Source organism: Mustelus asterias, chromosome 13 (assembly GCF_964213995.1).
Source record: "Mustelus asterias chromosome 13, sMusAst1.hap1.1, whole genome shotgun sequence".
In the NCBI taxonomy this organism is placed as follows: domain Eukaryota; kingdom Metazoa; phylum Chordata; class Chondrichthyes; order Carcharhiniformes; family Triakidae; genus Mustelus; species Mustelus asterias.
In genome coordinates this window covers 89,167,696-89,189,873 of record NC_135813.1, presented here as the reverse complement: position 1 = coordinate 89,189,873, position 22,178 = coordinate 89,167,696, and the positions used below count along the sequence as shown (strand labels likewise).

General features: G+C 43.8%; 2 protein-coding genes across 2 annotated transcripts in view; one reads left to right on the top strand and one right to left on the bottom strand.

Moving 5' to 3' along the window:
- The window catches only part of pi4kab (phosphatidylinositol 4-kinase, catalytic, alpha b), a 161,843-nt gene that overhangs the window by 94,515 nt on the left and 45,150 nt on the right, over positions 1 to 22,178 (bottom strand). Inside the window, exon 19 of the mRNA XM_078227246.1 lies at positions 15,473 to 15,523. Coding sequence (XP_078083372.1) covers positions 15,473 to 15,523 — 51 coding nt within the window. The remainder of the gene's footprint in view (positions 1 to 15,472; positions 15,524 to 22,178) is intronic.
- On the top strand, positions 1,231 to 12,561 carry serpind1 (serpin peptidase inhibitor, clade D (heparin cofactor), member 1). Its single transcript, XM_078227248.1, has 5 exons — positions 1,231 to 1,332; positions 4,915 to 5,838; positions 7,416 to 7,689; positions 10,330 to 10,477; positions 11,567 to 12,561. Exons 2-5 carry the CDS (start codon positions 4,932 to 4,934, stop codon positions 11,756 to 11,758), a joined length of 1,521 nt encoding a protein of 506 aa, XP_078083374.1. The 5' UTR covers positions 1,231 to 1,332; positions 4,915 to 4,931; the 3' UTR covers positions 11,759 to 12,561.

Genomic DNA, 22,178 nt, shown 5'->3' with positions numbered 1-22,178 from the left:
GCTTTTAAACTGCTTTGCAGACCAAGTTAATGAAAAACATTTGATAAACGATAACCTTGAAGCCAGGGCTGAGCAATTAACCATGTAAGTGAATTAAAACACCATTGTGAGGTTACACATCTTTAATCATTTTAGTTTCAGGACAGCGTTCTCGCCATCTATCCTGATGCCATCTGTCCACGAGTGGTTTATCCAAGTGGCCAAGGACAGTGAGTGCTGGCGAGCTGTTCAACTGCAGGGCACATCACTCCTGCCCTCACCCGACATCCCAATGCAGAACCTTCCTGCAGGAGTGGCTGAACCAGAGCAGGAGCAGGAGGAACTGGGCTGGAATCTCCAAGCTCTAGGTAAGGACAGATGGTGGCATAGTGCAAAGTCACTGGACTAGCAATCCAGACACCCAGGTTAATGCTATGAGGACATGGGTTCAAATCCCACCGTGGCAGCTGGTGGAATTTAAATTCAATAAATAAATATGGAATTCAAAGCTAGTCTCAGGAATGGTGACCATGACAACCGCCATCAATTGATATAAAAACTCCGCCGGTTCACTAATGTCCTCGAGAGAAGGAAATCTGCCACACTTACCCAGTCTGACCTACATGCAACTTTAGACCCACAGCAACGTGGTTGACTCTTAACTGCCCTCTGCAACACCCTAGCAAGCCACTCAGTTCAAGGATAATTAGGAATGGGCAATAAATGCTGACTTTGTCGCATCTCATGAAATAATTTTTATGGGTGACGCAGTGGTTAGCACTGCTGCCTCACAGCGCCAGGGACCCGGGTTCGATTGCCGGCTTGGGTCACTGTCTGTGTGGAGTTTGCACAGTCTCCCAGTGTCTGCGCGGGTATGCTCCGGTTTCCTCCCACAGTCCAAAGATGTGCAAGTGAGGTGGATTGGCCATGCTAAACTGCCCCTTAGTGTCAAGGGGACTAGCTAGGGTAAATGCATGCGGTTATGGGGGATTGGGCCTGAGTGGAATTGTAGTCGGTGCAGACTCGATGGGCAGAATGGCCTCCTTCTGCACTGTAGGGATTCTATGATAAGAGATCTGGAGGCCAACACTTGGCCAAGCCACTCTGCATAAATATGCTCAAGAAAAAAATGTACCTCAGTACAACCACAGACCGACTGGAAATGATTGATTGGAATAGTCTTACCCGTAGATAGGATTACATGTCCTGGAGTGTTTGATTTCAGCTTGTTTACCTTTTTGTGAATCAATGCAGGGGGACATTGGGTCAGATCTTTAAGAACAGAGTCTTTGAAAAACACACAAGCAGTTGATTTCATCAGTGCAAGATTGTTTTTCTGCGTAGTGCCTGCAGGTAAGCCCACTGAAACTTTTAAATCAAGACCAATTTATTTCAGATTACAAGTGAAAATGTAAACAGCAGTGATACTTAATTGAGGGGCCTGTGCAGTTTACTGAAACCAATATTTGCATTTTACAGCAAGAATTAATTCTGAAAAGCGCGTGATTGGAATTTCAAATTCTTTTAATATTTGTGAGTAGAATTAGATTCTCAAACTCTCGTGCATCACATTTGAATTATGAGAAGCATTATACGAAAAGATTTTTAAAAGAATCTTAATATGATTTCCATTTCATTTTGGGAGGTGGATCGAGTGGAACAGAAATGGCATGTTTTTATGCAATACATTCTATGTAACTACAGTCCTCAGGGTTGTTCACTTATCATCCTCTAATTTGATTTGATTTATTATTGTCACATGTATTGATATACCGTGAAAAGTATTGCTTCTTGTGTGCTATACAGATAAAGCATACCGTTCACAGAGAAGGAAAGGAGAGAGTGCAGAATGTAGTGTTACAGTCATAGCTAGGGTGTGGAGAAAGATCAACTTAATGCGAAGTAGGTCCATTCAAAAGTCTGACGGCAGCCCAGCCGCAAGATTTTTTTTAAAAGATCAGAAAAGACTCAACTCTCAAGTGAATGAGAACAAAATGATTTTCAAAATTGTGAAAATGTCTTTCATTTCTCGCTATGTACATACTGCACACAAGCCAAGGTAGCACAGCCAGGTAATGCATCCCAAAGCACTGCAACTATGCCAAGCTATATTCAACTAGGCTGTGTTTTTAAGGTTACAAAGGATAACTGCAGTGGATATGCTTGCTTGGAGCACAAAGAGGCATCCTGGAAACTAAAACTTCCAGGACAAACTTCGCCTCTAAAATAACAATCGTGTGAAAACCTCCGGTTCTTCCCTTTGACAGAAACAGCATCAGAAGAGACCAGAAGGAAATTAGCAACTTTCTTTGATACAGTTTTGAATATATAAAAGATGACATTTATTTATTTTTGGCTCCTTATTTGTTCCGTTTCAGTTAGTTACTGGTTTACAAATATATTTGAGACAAGTGGATAAAAAGTGTGACACAAATGTCACGTGAGATGCGCATCTATTTTATGTATCAGTTGTCAGCTGGAGTTGTAGTGCATTCAACTCTGAGCCAGAAGGTTGTCTCCTACTGCAGGACTCCAGCATAAAAATCAAGGCCAACATTTCAGTGCAACACTGAGGGTGTGGCGCACGCTATCGTTCAGACGAGATGTTAAACCGAAGTCCAGTCTGTGATATTTAAGGTGCACTGGCACCATTTTGAAGAAAAGCCAGGGAGAAAAGGGCAGGACAGTGGCACAGTGGCTAGCACAGCTGCCTCACAGCTCCAGGGACCTGGGTTCAATTCCGGCCTCGGGTGACTGTATGGATTTTGCGTGTTCTCCCCCGTGTCGGCATGGGGTTTTCTCCGGGTGCTCCAGTTTCCTCCAAAGATGTGCTGGTTAGGTGGATTGGCCATGGTAAAATAAAAATTGCCCCTTAGTGTCCAAGATGTGCCTGTTAGATGGATTAGCCATAGGAAATGTGTGGGATTATGGGGAGAGGGTGGGGGAGAGGGCCTGGGGTAAGATGCTCTGTCGGAGAATGAATTAGAGGTCTCATTTTGATTCCATTGGTTTTCAACTCAAGTTTGTACATTTGTCCTTTTTGTTCCCCAACATATAGATGTAATTGGTTACCACCTGTGCCATCAGGTTGCATTCTCTAACATCTCACAAAAAGTAGCGAAAACGATTAGATGATTTAGCTTCAAGATGTAACTTGAAAAACAAATAAACTACCACCAGGAAAAGGACTCATTGTTTCACTCACTGTTTCTCACGCTGAACTCAATACACTTTCCGAAATTGGTAGATGAAAACAAAAACTCCAACATGCATGTCACTGATATGTGGGCGTCTCCGGCAAGGCCAGCATTCATTGCCCATTGCTTTTTGCCTCTGAACGGAGTGGCTTGCTAGGGCCATTTCAGAGGGCATTCAAGAGTCAACCACACTACTGTGGAATCACATGTAGGCCAGACCAGGTAGGGATGGCAGATTTCCTCCCCTAAAGGAGTTTTTACGACAATTGACAATGGGTACATGGTCATCATTTTTACTGAATTCAAATTTCACCATCAGCCGTGGTGGGTTTCGAACCCTGAGCAATACCCTGGATCTCTGAATGACTGGCCCAGTGACAATACCACCAATGCCACCGCCTCCCCCTAATGACTGCTATATTTTCCTCATGTCGTACAGACAGCTGCACTATATAAACTTTATCACAATAGCGAGAGTTTCTTCAAATAATTTTGCACAACAGATGGACGGATAGCCGGGATAAAGGAAAATATTCATTCAGTTGGGCTGGCACACTGGCAATGAATCAATTCTGGGAAATTGAGTGCCATGCATGTGCGCAAACTGCAAGAAAAATCACAATTCTGGGCAAAAATGTTCAATCCCAGCACAGGTTTTTCTGGGGGATTGAGGCCAACAAGTAGTAATTTGAACAAAACACTAAAACACACAATGAGCAGCAAACTAGTGATAAACATGACCATGCAATTGTGAAATAGGCAAGAAAAGGGACAACGTTTTTTTCTGGAAAACATTTGGCGTGAATGAGCAGGGGGTATGGCTAACAATGACGCACCAGATTGTGGTGTGATGGGAGCATGACAGAAGGAATTGTGAACAGGGAATGCACTCAGAGTAAAAGTGTTTACGACATGTATTTTGCTGGCTGTGATTTCTTAGTAAGAAGTCTCACAACACCAGGTTAAAGTCCAACTTTAACTTGGTGTTGTGAGACTTCTTACGGTGTTTACCCCAGTCCAACACTGGCATCTCCACATCATGTGATTTCTTCGGCAGTCCCTCAGGACTGCGGATGCCTTGCTTCTACTTCATTTCAATTGGGATTGTCGCTGCAACTGCCCAGATTACTCACAATTGTGTTTGTAACCAGTTAATAAAGTACGTTACAAATGACAATTTTAGATGAGGCATTAATAGCTGTTTAAGAGAATAAAAAACCCTGATGACCATTCACAATTCAAAAATAAAAATCAGAACGCAACTTTCAAAGGCAACAAATTATTTTAAGAATTTTGATATAGAATCCCCACAGTGCAGAAGGAAGCCATTCGGCCCATTGAGTCTGCACCAAACACAATCCCACCCTATTCCCGTAACCCCACATATTTACCCTGATAATCCCCATGACACTAGGGTCAATTTAGCATGGTCAACCCACCTAACCCACACGTCTTTCAGACTGTGGGAGGAAACCGGAGCACCCGGAGGAAACCCACGCAGACACAGGGTGAATGTGCAAACTCCACACAGACAGTGACCCAAGCCAGGAATCGATTCTGGGTCCCTGGCACTGTGAGGCAGCAGTGCCGCTACTTCACATTATCTACAGATAAATCACTGCAGGTAAATTTATGCTTTCAGCAACAGGTGAAACACAAGTGCTAAATACGAGACATTGTTTGCAGTCATTTTCATTATTTTACTGAAAGTCTAATTTCTTCCATTTGGCACCAACAGAAGCAAATCTCTGCAAAATGAGATTCCTACTCTTCATTCTGATTGCCTGCCTAGTTCCAGTGCCTACACTATGTGGAGTTAAGCCTTTAGATGAACATTTCAAGATGGTGGCAACAGGCAGACCACCAATGCCTCAAGCCGGTTTGGACGAGGACCTTGAAACTGAAAGTGCCCAAATACAATTTCATAAAGACAATACCTTAACACAAGATCTCCTGCCAGAAGAAGAGGAGGAGGAGGACTACCTGAATTTTGATGAACTGTTGGCAGAGGGGGATGACGATTACATTGATGAAATTGATGAGATAGAACTAGCGGAGGAAACGGACACAGAGCTTGAACCTGCAGACCCAGCGGCCAAAAGAGCCAGGCTACTTAAGCTATTCCATGGCAAAACCAGGATTCAACGCTTGAACATCGTCAATGCCAACTTTGCCTTTGGTCTTTATAGAAGCATCAGGAATGTTGTTGACCAGTCCGATAACATACTACTAGCTCCGGTCGGCATTTCAATAACCCTGGGCATGGTTTCTTTAGGTGCAGAGCATGAAACCCATCAGCAGCTATTCCACGCACTTGGCTTTGCCGATTTTGTGAACGCCAGTGTGAAATACGACATAATGACCGTTCATAACCTCTTCCGCAGGCTTACCCATCGCCTCTTTCGCCACAACTTTGGTTACACTCTCCAGACTGTCAACAGTCTGTTTGTACGGCACGACACAGAGATTCTGAACAACTTCACGCAGAATATGAAAACCTATTACTTTGCCGAGCCTCAGTCAGCCAACTTTTCTGATCCCATTTTGATCAGTAAAATAAATGACCGTATTTTGAAACTCACCAAAGGACTGATTAAGGAAGCCTTAAAAACAGTAGATCCACAAACGCTAATCATGATTCTGAACTGCTTATACTTGAAAGGTAAATTTATTTAATTACAAATTTAGCTGGTACAATGTTTCTCAACCCAGAGCATAACTGTTTCATCACCTCATTGTGCTTGGTTGCACAATAGATTCCATTCATTTTAATGTCATAATTATTAAACTCAGCTTTTCCATTGATGAACAGACAATAAGCGAATCAAATTTTTTATTTGTTAAAGCTACAGCTGTCAATTCCAAATTACACAAGTTTAAGTCATAACTATGTATACTGTGTCTGTAATAAATCCATCCAAATCCTAATTTTACCTTGATAAAACTAACTTTCTTAGAATCAAAGTGGGGGTAGAGGGGTCATCATGCACCACTATTTTATTATTTGCAGTGTTAAATTACGGGGCACCTGAAAGGATTACAGAAAATTGCCGTAGTATTATTATTGCCATCAAGCTCCCTTTGGTAAAGTTTAAAGTTTTAAAGTTTATTTATTCGTGCCACAACTAGGCTTACATTAACACTGCAATGAAGTTACTGTGAAAATCCCCTAGTCGCCACACTCCGGTACCTGTTCGGGTACACCGAGGGGGAATTTGGCACGGCCAATGCACCTAACCAGCACGTCTTTCATAAGAACATAAGAACTAGGAGCAGGAGTAGGCCATCTGGCCCCTCCGCCATTCAATAAGACCATGGCTGATCTTTTTGTGGACACAGCTCCACTTACCCGCCCGCTCACCATCACCCTTAATTCCTTTCGGACTGTGGGAGGAAACCGCAGCACCAGGACGAAACCCACACAGACACGGGGAGAATGTGCAGACTCCGTACAGACAGCGACCCAAGCTGGGAATCGAACCCGGGTCCCTGGCATTGTGAAGCAACAGTGCTAACCACTGTGCCACCCATTCATTATAATTCCAATTATTCTAATTAATTATTCTAATGGTGGCAGTAATATGCAGTGGATAAAAGAATTGTATACAATATATAAAGTGAAATGAGCACTTCAAACAGTCAGAGTAAAAGGTGGACAACTCCGATATTCGCTAGATTTCAAAGAGGCAAAACAAACTCTGAAACTGAGCGATTAGCAAATTGAATTTTATAAAGGGATCATTTTAAACTCTTTAAGTGTGCCACCTCTAATGATCTTTTTTCAATTATTTAGCATTTAATTGCCCGTAAAATGCTAATCATGCCCCTCGGGCATCTCTTTAAAAACATTACTTGTCAAGAAAGTATATGAAAAAGTTCAGGCAGTATAATATTCAATTTGAGAGAGCTCACTTCTTTGCAGGCAATATGGAAAGTCATGATGTGGAGTTGCCGGCGTTGGACTGGGGTGGGCACAGTAAGTAGTCTCACAACACCAGGTTAAAGTCCAACAGGTTTATTTGGAATCACGAGCTTTCGGAGCGCTGCCCCTTCATCAGGTGACTCACCTGATGAAGGAGCAGCGCTCCGAAAGCTCGTGCTGGCAAATAAACCTGTTGGACTTTAACCTGGTGTTGTGAGACTACTTAACGTGGAAAGTACATTGGGAGTCTAAAATCTGGAATCCTGAGCTTACACAAAAATACGCTGTTGTGACATTTTTGCCCTCCGGTTGAACAGGCTCTTGGGAGACTAAATTTCCAATCGAAAAGACGTACAGAGGCTCGTTCTGGCTGAATGAAAAGAGCACGGTGAAAGTGAGCATGATGCAAACCAAGGGGAATTTCCTGGCGGCGGCGGATCGCGAGCTGGAATGCGACATTCTCCAGCTGCCATACGTGGGAAACATCAGCATGCTGATCGTGGTACCCCGGAAGTTCTCTGGCATGAGAGCCATTGAAAAGCAGCTGATGTCTGAAGTGGTGGTGAAGTGGTTAAACAGCATGACTAACAGGTACATTTTGTACACTCAAACAGTGACACAGCACACCGTTTAAAAGTCCAAGAGCCCTCAGCAAAATAGAACAAACTGTGCACCGGCTCAGAAGGCTGGATTAAAATTGGTATGGATATAGCAGTGATCTGCATCACAAGCTCCTCCACAAAGACCTCTTTTTATTAAGTGATTAGAAGCATCCAAATGTAAAAGTTTTTCACGGGTTTACAGAAACTGTAATGAAATAAGAGCCAGTTCTGATACTTTCAGTGAAGTTTTTTTTTAAGTTTAAGTTTATTTATTAGTGTCACAAGTAGGCTTACATTAACACTGCAATGAAGTTACTGTGAAAATCCCTTTCTCGCCGCACTCCAGCGCCTGTTCGGGTACACTGAGGGAGAATTTAACATGGCCAATGCGCCTAACCAACACGTCTTTCAGACTGTGGGTGGAAACCGGAGCATCAGAGGAAACCCATGCAGACACGGGGAGAATGTGCAGACTCCGCACAGACAGTCACGCAAGGCGGGAATCGAACCGGGGTCCCTGTCGCTGTCAGGCAGCAGTGCTAATCGCTGTGCCACCGTGAATTAAATATAACAGGAAGAATGATGAGGTCCTACATCACAAGCTAACTATTCTGTGAATCACAATGAGAGGGATCAAAACGCCAGGCCATATGCGGCCCATAAATCTTGGCAATATTGCCCACAGGGCCCAAACATCCTGTGCAATGTACCCTTTGATTGTATTTGGAGTGCACAGGTGATTTGTACAATTGCAGGATTCCTTTACCTTTTTTTGGTGTGGCCGACTTAAGAGTTTGCAGAGGAACATTTGGTTATTGTGCTTAGAGCAAACATTGATTCTGGGGCATTTTGCCCTTGTATTTCCTACTCATTGCCTTGTATTGTTGGAACATCAAGGGCTGTTTTTAAGCAATTGATACATTTTGAAGAGATGTAGAGGAGATTTACCAGAATGGCACCATGTTTGACAGACTCCAGTAAAAGGAAGAGACCAGAGAAGCTGGGATTGCTTTCTATGGAGCAGTGCAAGCTACAGCAAGGTTTAACAAAGTTGTTCAACTATTTGGGGGCTTGATGGAGTTGACTGGGCGTAACTGTTTCCATTGGCAGGAGGACCAGTCACCAGAGGAGACTTAAGGGAGAACTCAGAGAGACAATGCAAAATAAGGGGTATGATTCTTAAAGGGGTGCAGGAGCAGAGGGCAGCACAGTGGTTAGCACTGCTGCCTCACAGCGCCAGGGACCTGGGTTTGATTCCCGGCTTGGGTCACTGTCTGTGTGGAGTTTGCACGTTCCCATAATGTCTCCATTAGTTTTCTCCGGGTGCTTCGGTTTCCTCCCACACTCCAAAGATGTGCAGGTTAGGTGGATTGGTCATGGTAAACACGTGGGGTTATGGGGATACAGCCTGGGTAAGGTGCTCTGTCGGAGAGTCAGTGCAGCCTCGATGGGCCACATGGCCTCCTTCTGCACTGTAGGGATTCAACCAAGAAATGACCTTGGTATGTATGTGCATAGATCTTTGAAGGCGGCATGATTGGTGGCCTCAACAGTTAATAAAACATATAGTATCGAAGGCTTTATTAAAAGGAACATGGAGTACATGAGGAAGGCAGTTAAACTAAACCAATACAAGACACTAGTTAGACCTCAGCAGGAGTATTGTGTACATTTCTGGGCGTCACACTATAGGAAGGATGTGAACGCATTGGAGAAAGTGCAGAAGAGGTTCACAAGAATGGTTCCAGGGATGAGAAGTTTCAGTTATGAGGGTAGATTGGAGAGGCTGGAATTGTTCTCAAAGAAGATTGAGAGATTTGATAGGAGGTGTTCACAATCACAAGGGGGCTGCACATAATAGATGGGGAGAAACCGTTCCTGCTTGTAAAAGGACCGAGAACGAGGGGGCACAGATTTAAAGTGGTTTGCAAATGAAACAAATGTGACGTGAGGAAAAAACTTTTTCACCACACAAGTTTGGGTCTGGAATACACTGTCTGGAAGTGTAGTGGAGGCAGGTTCAATCGAGGCATTCAAGAGGGCATCATTTGATTATTTGAATAGGAACAATGTGCAAGGGTACAGGGAAAAGGCAGGGGACTGGCACTAAATCATAATGCTCATTTGGAGAGCCGGTGCAGACACGATGGGCCGAATAGCCTCTTTCTGCACTGTAAGAATTCTGTGATAATTGGCTAAAGAATCATTTGGGAAAAAATGCTTACACAACCAAGTGTTATGATCTGTAATGCACTACCTGAAAAGGGTGGTGGAAGGGGATTCAGTGATAACTTTTGATAGGGGATTGGATAAATACATAAAAACAAAAAAAAATTGTGGGGCTATCAGGGAAAAGCAGAGGAGTGAGAGTGGCTTGGTCAAAGAGTCAGCATAGACATGATGGGCAGAATAGCCTCTTCCATACTGTACCATTCTATGATTCTTGCTTGGGAAACAGTGGCTTTATTAATTGAAGGAGGGTAGCCTTCAGGGTAACATGAATTAACACTCTAGCAATTAAAGTACTATAAAAATCAGAGGAAGGAAACTTTCTGTACAAACTATGTGCTGTTTCCAATTTTATTTAAAATTAATTCGGAACATGAATTCTGTCTTTTTTTTTTACAAGAACAAGAAAAGTTATGCTCCCCCGATTCAATCTGGTGAAGCACTACGACCTGGTGCCGTACCTGAAGACTTTGGGATTGACATTACCTTTCCAAGCAGAAGCAGACTTCACTGGGATATCAACTGAGGAGAACCTCGGCATTAACCTGGTAGGAGTTCCCTTGTGCACATACACAAAATATATAGACTAAATGAAAGGGGCACACAAGTTTAAAAGTTTACTTATTTTTTAGTGTCACAAGTAGGCTTACATTAACACTGCAATTAAGTTACTGTGAAAATCTCCTAGTAGCCACACTCTGATGCCTGTTCGGGTACACTGAGGGAGAAATTATGTTTTCCCATTCTAAATGCAATGGATGATTTATACATTTAACAAGGTCATTTAAAATAGGCAATAATGAAATTGTTAGACTCTTAAACAGACTTTTAAACAGACAGGTCGATGTTATGGGACTATATGTACCATGGATATTTGAAATTCTGAAATAGGGTTCAAATTCTTTATAAAAGAATTGGAGCGAATAATTAAAAGTTTATTTATTTTGAAGTTTATTTATTAGTCACAAGTAAGGCTTACATTAACACTGCAATGAAGTCACTGTGAAAATCCCCTAGTCGCCACACTTCGGCACCTGTTCGGGTCAATGCACCGAACTGGCACGTCGTTCAGACTGTGGGAGGAAACCGGAGCACCCGGAGGGAACCCACGCAGACACGGGGAGAACCTGCAAACTCCACACAGACAGTGACCCAAGCTGGGAATTGAACCCGGATCCCTGGCGCTGTGAGGCAGCAGTGCTAACCACAGTGCCACCCATATGCCACCGTGCCGCCAATGGATTAAATATTTTCCAGGCGCTATAGCAAAGTGGGCATATTTTCATCCGAGGGAACCTTTCTATTTCCCCCCCCTCTCAGAGATGAAGAAGGTGTGAATGAAAAAACAAATTGATATGTAGCCAAGATGGTTCTAAAATATCGCCAGGCTTTGATGACTGCAAACACTGCTTTGGTCTGTTAGTTGCAGATTTTCCCCCTCAATATGGCAAGATCCTTTTCAGTCCATTTGCAAAATTTGCCATTTAAAGTAATCAAATAAAAACAAGAGTCTAGAATGCCTTTTCCCGGTTCTAACAATGACACAACGCAGCCTGCTTGGATTTTGAATACACGTTTGTTCTTATTAGACCTTATTCCACAGAGTAAAATGATCGCTTATGTTTCAAATCTTTCAGTTCAAACACCAAGGATCGATAACGGTGAATGAAGAAGGGACAACAGCAGCATCCGTGACAACAGTTGGCTTCATGCCCCTTTCCTCTCAGAATGAGTTTTCCGTCAACAGACCCTTTATATTTCTCATATATGAGCACCGCACCGAATGTCTGCTGTACATGGGACGGGTGACAAACCCCCTGAACAATTAACGGGCAACGCAAGGAAATGATATAGCTACCAAAACATAGCCTAAGTTTTTCAGATAAAAATTATTTTAAAATAAAACTTTGTATCACAATGTATGAAAAGGTAACTGTAAGTAAATGAGAACCATTTCATGGCAAAAGACGTTGAAACTTTTTGTTTTAAATCCTGTCCATCAAAATTTTCCTCACAAAGTTGCATTGATGGGTGATCTGTTCACCCATTAGACACAGGGCTTGAATTTTGCAGCTTGAACTATTGCCTCTCCCTCACATCTTTTTAGGTTTAATCTCGATATTGGGGTTTCAGTGATATTTGGATGTGTCGTCCTGTGAATAGGGGAATTCCTCTGGCTGTTGGGGTGGATTCAAAAGATCCCATAGTGCTACTTTAAACAGGGATTGCCCAGGTAGTCTACCTCACATTTCTCTCCCAATCAATCCAATCAAAAACAGATTAGTTTGTCAACCACAGAATTGTTGCTTGCAAATAGGCCACTACATTGGCCTCCATAAATGAAGCCTGAATCTGAAGTCAGAGCCCAACCCAACACCAGGAAGGTGCCCTTGTCCTTTGAGATGGTTGTAGTTGTGGGTTTGGAAGATACCATTTAAGGAGCCTTGGTGAGTTGGTACACACGGTTGTCACTGTTTGTCGGTTGTGAAGGGATTGAATGTTTGTGGAAGAGGTAGCAATCAAGCAGGCTGCTTTACCCTGGATGATGTCAAGCTTCTTGAGTTTTGTTGGAGTTCAACTCATCCAGGAATGTGGAGATTATTCCATCACACTCCTGACTTGTGCCTTGTAGATGGTGAACAGGCTTTAGGGGGGGTCAGGAGGTGAGTTACTTGCCGCAAGATTCCTCTGACCTGCTCTGGTAGCCACAGTATTTATATGGTTGTCCAGTTCAGTTTCTGGTCAATGGTACTCCCCAGGATGTTTCACTTTGGAATCAGTTTAGGCTTTCACAGTGGATTTAAACTGCACATGTTTCAGCATCAGTGCAAAGCTCAATCTGCTTTGCACAGAAGCTAAACTTGAAATGAAAATGAACCATTCCCAAGAGATGCGAATTCTGGTTCATTCAAGTCCTTCTAATGTCGGAAGTCTAAAAGTTTATTTATTAGTCACAAGTAAGCTTACATTCACACTGCAATGAAGTTATTGCGAAAATCCCCCAGTCGCCACACCCTGTTCAGGTACACGGAGGGAGAATTTAGCATGGCCAATGCACCTAACCAGTACGTCGTTTGGACTGTGGGAGGAAACCGGAGCATCCGGAGGAAACCCACGCAGACACGGGGAGAACGTGCAAACTCCACACAGACAGTGACGCAAGAGGGGAATCAAACCCGGGTCCCTGGCGCTGTGAGGCAGCAGTGCTAACCACTGTGCCACCGTGCCTCACTGAACAGATTTATAGAAGCAGAAGCATGATTAGAAACTGTTCAATCATCATCTTATGCTGCGGCTACAACGGGTCAATGACTGGCAAAATTGCAAAAAAGAAATGGTAGTGCGTGCTATTTATTTGTATTGCAAAAGTAATCATTTACTTTCCATGTAAAATCTAACCCAGCAAGTCCTCAAATACCCAAACAGTCCAGACAGAATTTACAGAATAGACAAATATTACTGCAACTGTCCCGGTAGAAAGCATTGTTTCTTTTTTATAAATTGAGATTTGGATCATTATCTGAAAAGGAAATGAATTGCTGGGCTACAGGGAAAAGGTGAGGATCTGCACTAGGTGAACTACTCCTACAGGGGGGTCAGTACAGGCCGAATGGCCTCCTTCTGTGCTGTAACCATTCTACGATTCTAAAAATGATGAAAAAGTCATTCTCCAGCTTCATGCAACATCCACTGCACTTAGTGTTCATCCTGATACAAAAGCAAACCATGCTGACAGACACATGTTTGTATGTGCTGTGTTTATTGCCACTCTTAAGTATTTCTTGATCACACTGCATAAACCAGTAGTGATGCTGAGACAGTGCTCCAGCTGGGCAGGCCAGCATTTATTGCCCATTCCTAGTTCCCTTCAAAAGGTCGTGGTGAGCTGCCTTCCTGAACCACTGCAGTCCCAGAGGTACACACGTACACACACACACACGCACAAACACGTACACACACACACGTACACACACACACGTACACACACACACGTACACACACACACGTACACACACACACGTACACACACACACGTACACACACACACGTACACACACACACGTACACACACGCACACGTACACACACGTACACACACACACACGTACACACACACACACACGTACACACACACACGTACACACACACACGTACACACACACACGTACACACACACACGTACACACACGTGTACACACACGTACACACACACACGTGTAGACACACGCGTAGACACACGTGTAGACACGTACACACACGTACACACACACGTGTACACACACGTACACACACACGTGTACACACACGTGTACACACACTACGTACACACACCACGTGTACACACACCACGTGTACACACACACACACATGTACACACACACATGTACACACACACACGTACACAAGTGTACACGCACACACACACAAGTGTACACACACACGTACACACACACACGTACACACGCACACACACGTACACACACACACGTACACACACACACGTACACACACACACGTACACACACACACGTACACACACACACGTACACACACACACGTACACACCTCTTAGGGAAGGAATTCCACTATTTTGATTCAGCCACAGTGAAGGAATGGCGATATATTTCCAAGTCAGGATAGTGAGTGACTTGGAGGAGAACCTCCAGGTGGTGGTTTTCCCAGGTATCTGCTGCTCTTGTCCTTCTAAATGGTAGTGGTCATGGGTCTGGAAGGTGCTGTCTAAGGGGACTTGGTGATTTCCTTCAGTGCATCTTTTTTTAAAATTAGTGTCACAAGTAGGCTTACATTAACACTGCAATGAAGTTACTGTGAAAATCCCCTAGTTGCCACACTCCGGCGCCTGTTCGGGTACAGAGGAAGAATTTAGCATGGCCAATGCACCTAACCAGTACGTCTTTCGGACTGTGGGAGGAAACCGGAGCGCCCAGAGGAAACCCACGCAGACACAGGGAGAACGTGCAAACGCGGCACAGACAGTGACCCAAGCCGGGAATCGAACCCGGGTCCGTGCTGTAAGGCAGCAGTGCTAACCATTGTGCTGCCCCTTGTAGTTAGTACACGTGGCTGTAACTGTTCGTCAGTGGTGAAGGGATTGAAAGTTTGTGGAAGGGGTAGCAATCAAGTGGGCTGCTTTGTCCTGGATGGCTAGTCCAGTTCAGTTTCTGGTCAATGGTAACCCCCAGGATGTTGATCTCAAACCCAAACTCTGAAGGTAATTTCCTATTTTAACAGCACTGCTGTTATCCCAATAACTAAGATACTGCTTTCCTGTGCAAATTTGTGTTGGTATTTGTTGCTCAATTACTCAAAGCAAATACAATGTGGAATTTTTATTCTGGACATGGTTATATAATTATTTCATGTACTTTAATTTATGTAATAACTAAAAATGAATATAGCTTTCGTAAATTGAGTCTAAACCTGGTTCCTATTCATTGGTGTGCGGTTTCTATCAAGTCCATACTTCCTACAAAATAACTCTGCATGGTTTTGCATAAGGACTTGAAAAGAAAAGGTACTCACCACTGCAATGACTGGAATAAGAACCCCCAAATTACCCGCACTACTTGAAGCCTGAAACAGAAGAATAAACGTATTATTCAAGAATACCTCTTTGCTCTTCAACATGCGTTATCACTAACTTTAGCATCAATGTGAAATGCATTTGCCTTAAGTACATGTTACCACGAGTATACTGCTGAGGCTTTGTTGAAGCTTCATTAAAGTCTCGAAAAAAAAAGTTGTAAAGTCAAAAACGATTAGCCTCTGCAACAACTGACTTTGAAAATCTCTACGCATTTTGAACAGGGATATATAATTTACAAACATATCAAAGAAAATAATCTTTCAACTGTGATCAATTTAACCAACCTGTAAAATAGACAACGGTCTGTATTTATAAAAAGTGCAAAAAGGTCTGTTCGAAACAGGTTTGATTTGGAGATGATGTCGAAAGGCTCAGCAATAAAAATGCATTTACAGCATCGGCTGACAATAAACATTAACTTTGTAGAGGTATAATTAATGGAGTCTTAATTCAGACAACATGGTGGTGACCTAAGTGTAGTAATTGCACTAGTAGCATTGTTTTAGAGGTTGTGAAGTAAACTTAGGCACTCAGACGGTGTAGAGGAAAGGGTTAAAACGCTGGGTCATCCACAGTGATTACATTACGCTAAAGCTTTGAACACAACTCAATGATGGTGTTTGCAGCGTTTCCTTGAGCCTAGCCAGAATATCTGGCACTTAATCCCCAGCGTTATTTCAATCCGTGAAAGACCATCCTAAAGTGAGTGTGAATGTTCGATATGGTGTATGAGGAGAGGTTGACTAGGTTAGGATTGTTTTCGATGGAGTTCAGATGAATGAGGGGGGGATCTCATAGAAACTTATAAAATTCTAACAGGACTAGACAGGGTAGATGCAGGAAGGATGTTCCCGATGGTGGGGGTGTCCAGAACCAGGGGTCACAGTCTGAGGGTTCAGGGTAGACCATTTAGGATGGAGATGAGGAGACATTTCTTCACCCAAAGAGTGGTGAGCCTGTGGAATTCATTACCACAGAAAGTAGTTGATGCTAAAACATTGAATGTATTCAAGAGGTGGCTGGATATAGCACTTGGGATGAGGTTATGGGGAGAAAGCAGGGGCTAGGCTATTGAGTTGGACAATCAGCCATGATCGTGATGAATGGCGGAGCAGGCTCGAGGGGCCAAATAGCCTCCTCCTGCTCCATCTTCGATGTTTCTATGTATGTTTCTATATTGAGCTATGCAGTCCTGTGAAGCAATGTCTTAATTATCCCAAATTTCATGGGGTGCCCAATGGTGGAATCACAATAGCACCATGTTATATTTAATCATTATGCTCGAGCTATACAATGCAAATGATAGCATCTTATTAGATTGCTTCACACTGTAATTTACTATGTCAATTTAAAATCATGGAATCCCTACAGTGCAGGAGGCCATTTGCCCCATTGAGCCTGCACCGATAACAATCTCATCCAAACTCTATCCCTGTAACCCTAGGCATTTACCCTGCTAACCAGCTATCCCTGACACTAAGCGCGAATTTACCATGGCCAACTCACCTAATTCACAAATCTTTGGCGTGCTTTTACATTGAGAGTATTTTTACATTGCACTGACAATAGCAATTGATGTAAGGGAAACTCTTATTTTGTGGGCTGATTAACAGATGCAAGTGTAATTAACCAAGGTAATTTTCCACGTTGATGGCGTGTGAGGAAGGTGTGGAGCAAACAGATACTTGAAAATATCAATGTGTCTGGAAGAAAATGGAGCTCTTAACCTGGTATAACTGGTGCTCTTGTAACTAACATTAATGGGAATAGCTGGTTAGCCAGTATGAACGGTTACCCATAATAACTAAAGCTGGGATTTTCCAGTCCTGAGGTGGGGGGTGATGCACCACGGGAGGCTCGGTAGGCCGGCCAGGAGCAGACAACTCCAGTAGTGGGCAGGGCCAGAAAATCCCACACCATCCAGGCCACTAAAGGAATGATTTCATGTCAGAAAAATAATTTGCGCAAGGTCAAAGCAGAGATCATGAGAGTTCATGCAAGAAGGTTTTTTGCAGAAACAGGACAACTGTAGCAGAGGGTTTAAGCAATATGGAGAGCCCTTATTATTGAGGTGTCGGCCTTATAGGTTGAGGGTTCAGGTCCCAGGCCGCAGACATGATCACGTAATCCAAGCTCACACATCAGTGCAGTACTGGTGGAGGTGCTGTCTTTCAAACTTGCTCTCTCAAGTGACTGTAGTCAAAGACCTGCAGGGTGCTTTCCCAGTGCTCTGACCAATATCTAATGTTCAGTCAACATCAATAAAATAGATTTGTTCGTATGTCAAACCGCTGTTTGTGGGAAACAGCGGTGCACAAACTAGCTTCTGCGTTTGCCTATATTGTGAGAGTAATGATCTGGTGATAAAGAACAAGAACAAAGAACAATACAGCACAGGAACAGGCCCTTCGGCCCTCCAAGCCCGCACCGCTCCCTGGTCCAAACTAGACCATTCTTTTGTATCCCTCCATTCCCACTCCGTTCATGTGGCTATCTAGATAAGTCTGAAACGTTCCCAGTGTGTCCGCCTCCACCACCATGCCCGGCAGCGCATTCCAGGCCCCCACCACCCTCTGTGTAAAATACGTCCTTCTGATATCCGTGTTAAACCTCCCTCCCCTTCACCTTGAACCTATGACCCCTCATGAACGTCACCACCGACCTGGGAAAAAACTTCTCAGCGTTCACCCTATCTATGCCTTTCATAATTTTATACACCTCTATTAGGTCACCCCTCATCCTCCGTCTGTCCAGTGAGAACAACCCCAGTTTACCCAATCTCTCCTCATAACTAAGCCCTTCCATACCAGGCAACATCCTGGTAAACCTCCTCTGCACTCTCTCTAAAGCCTCCGCGTCCTTCCGGTAGTGTGGCAACCAGAACTGGTCGCAGTATTCCAAATGCGGCCGAACCAACGTTCTAAACAACCACAACATCAGACCCCAACTTTTATACTCTATGCCCCGTCCTATAAAGGCAAGCATGCCATATGCCTTATTCACTACCTTCTCCACCTGTGACATCACCTTCAAGGATCTGTGGACTTGCACACCCAGGTCCCTCTGCGTATCTACACCCTTTATGGTTCTGCCATTTATCGTATAGCTCCCCGCTACGTTAGTTCTACCAAAATGATGTTCCAAGACTGTGAAAGGATTATTATTCCTGTCCTTTCCTTTTGGTTAATGTGAAAAATGCTCACAGCTGTCAAATAATTCTTGAGTTCACAAAATATCTTTTATTTGTGAAGTACTTTGTCATTCCTTTCAAGATCCTTTTCAATATTATTTTATGGGAAGTGAGTGACAATGTCTAGGTCAGCGTTTACTCCATACCCTTAATTGGCATTGAGGTGGTGGTGGTGAGCTGCCTTCTTGAACCCGCTACAGACCATGTGATGTAGGTACCCCCATAGTGCTGTTAGGGAAGGGTTTTTTAATGATTTTGACCCAGCATCAGTGAAGAAACGGTGATATATTTCCAAGCCAGGATGACGTGTGATTTGGAGGGGAACTTTCATGTGGTGGTGCTCCTATGTGCCTGCCATCCTTATCCAGTTTGCAGATTTGGAACATGCTGTGGAAGCAGCGTTAGTGAATTGTAATAGTGCACCGTGTAGATAGTACACACTGCTATCGTTGTGTATCAGTATTGGAGGCAGTAATTGTTTAAGGATTTACTGTAAGAAGTGTCACAACACCAGGTTAAAGTCCAACAGGTTTATTTGGAATCACAAGCTTTTGGAGCGCTGCTCCTTCATTACCTGATGAAGGAGCAGCGCTCCGAAAGCTCATGATTCCAAATTAACCTGTTGGATTTTAACCTGGTGTTGTGACACTTCTTACTGTGCCCGCCCCAGTCCAATGCCAGCATCTCCACATCAAGGACTTACTGAGAACCGATTCATAATGAATGGATTTATGAAGGTGAATGCCAAATAAAATACTTTGGGGTAATGCCTAGATTGCTTTGGACAGTAAAAAGTGGAAGAACAATTTTTTAAGGATGAATTTGCTTAGGAAGGACAAAGTCACGCAAGCCAGATGTTTTCAGGGCCACAGTTAGTCCATCGTACCTTGCTGCGGTTCTCTGATCGTAAGGGTTATCTTCAGTTATTAAAGCTAATTGCAAGCAAAAAGCAGCACCCTGTATTCATAATCAGCCAATTTACTCAGCACTTGGGGCAGAAGATATTGAGCATTACTTTGCGGACTCGTGTTTCAAAAACAAGGCAGCTTCACGTGGGGCAAAACAAGTTAAAGGAAATAGTGCAAAGACCATTCATTCCCTATTTGGATCACTCTTACTGAGGTGTGGAACCATATATGTAGACAACTACCCACTGCGGTCCTTATCATTTCGAGAACTTAAAATCATGTAACAATTCAAAAAGGAAGGAAAAGATGCTCAAATATCTTGAAGTAGTAGTAGACCCCAAAACATCATGCTGCCTCACAGCGCCAGGGACCCGGGTTCAATTCCCGGCTTGGGTGGCTGTCTGTGCGGAGTTTGCCCGTTCTCACTATGTCTGCATGGGTTTCCTCCCTCAGTCCGAAAGACGTGCTGGTTCGGTGCTTTGCTCATTCTAAATTCTCCTTGTACCCGAACAGGCGCCAAAGTTTTTTTTTTACATTTACAGCATGCGGGCATTGCTAGCAGGGCCAGTATTTATTGCCCATCCCTAATTGCCCAAGGGCAGTTGAGAGTCAACCACAGTGTTGTGGATCTAGAGTCACATTAGGCCAGACCAGGTAAGGACGGCAGATTTCCTTCCCCAAAGGACATTAGTGAACCAGGTGGGTTTTTCTGACAATCGACAATGGTTTCATGGTCATCAATAGATTCTTAATTCCAGATCTTTACTGTATTCAAATTCCACCATCTGCCACGGTGGGATTCGAACCCGTCTCCCCAAAGCATTACCCTGGGTGACTGGATTACGAATCCAGTGACAATACCACTACTCCACCGCCTCCCCTCGCAAGTGTGGCGACTAGGGAATTTTCACAGTAACTTCATTGCAGTGTTAATGTAGGCCTACTTATAAATAAGCTTAAAAACATGAACCTGCAATTCTTTTAGATGTTGGCAGTCCAGCAGTGAACTCCCAGCATTTGATTTCATTTCAGATTTTCAACAATTATTTTGTGAACTCAACTTGCAAATTCTTTTGAGGTAAAAACAACAAAAATTCTTGTGAAATTGGGCAAAAATCATTGCAAACCTAAAAAATCAACTCACTACGGATGAACTTAGTGTTATGATGCTAATTATTAACCTGCAAACTTAAACTTTGAACAAACAGTTATTTCATTCACTGTTTAAAGAGAGTATACTAATATTTATTTTTATTGTGACATAAACAGCCTAGTTTGCTGTCAACTTAATACGGCCGTGTCACATTCCAACTGTGCATTAATACAATGAGCAGATAAGGACAGCCACGATTATCACTGTACTGCAGTAACAGTCATATTAGTCATATTATGGGGCATAACTTTCTGACTTCCCACCATTGGATTTGGGGAATAGCCAAAGGATGCACTGTGAAATCCCTCCTGGAAGTTCCCATATAAGGGTTTGTCTGGCAATTGTCAAGAGGATTTAAATCACTCACTTCAGATGGTTCTGACATTTTACTATCATAGCTATTCTGAGTCAGGAGGGCAAAAAGCGGGTCTAACTTCAGAGCAATTATTTTAAACACCCAGACCGAGTCCCGCATGGTACGCCCAACAACATCCCGACTCATCAGTGGCTCCCCAGCATGAACGACCTCCCCCCCCATCCCCACCTCCACTACCATGCCCACAACGCCTTGATATCCAACTTCCTCCCACCCCAATTTTCAAACCCGCACCCATGCTGTCCGATGCCTGCAATTTCCCCAACATGTCTGGATCTCCACCCACAACCCACCACCCCCAACCCCCTCCCCTTTCCACCCACACGAAATCCACCACCCGGTGGCACAGTGGTTAGCACTGCTGCCTCACAGCACCAGGGACCCGGGTTCGATTCCCGGCTTGGGTCACTGTCTGTGCAGAGTTTGCATGTTCTCCCCGTGTCTGCGTGGGTTTCCTCCGGGTGCTCCGGTTTCCTCCCACAGTCCGAAAGACGTGCTAGTTAGGTGCATTGGCCATGCTAAATTCTCCCTCAGTGTACCTGAACGGTGTGGCGACTAGGGGATTTTCACAGTAACTTCATTGCAGTGTTAATGTAAGCCTACATGTGAAACTAATAAATAAATAAACTTTAAAATAAATAAAACTATGTCTGGATCGCCCCCTAGCAGCCCACCCCCCTTCCCCCACCCATCCCCGTTGTTCGGATTTGCCCGTATCCAAACACCCACCCCTACATCCCAAAGATCAAAGAACAAACAACAGTACAGCACAGCAAACAGGCCCTTCAGCCCTCCAAGCCTGTGCCGCTCCTTGGTCCAACTAGACCAATCGTTTGTATCCCTCCATTCCCAGGCTGCTCATGTGACTATCCAGGTAAGTCTTAAACGATGTCAGCGTGCCTGCCTCCACCACCCTACTTGGCAGCGCATTCCAGGCCCCCACCACCCTTTGTGTAAAAAACATCCCTCTGATATCGGAGTTATACTTCGCCCCTCTCACCTTGAGCCCGTGACC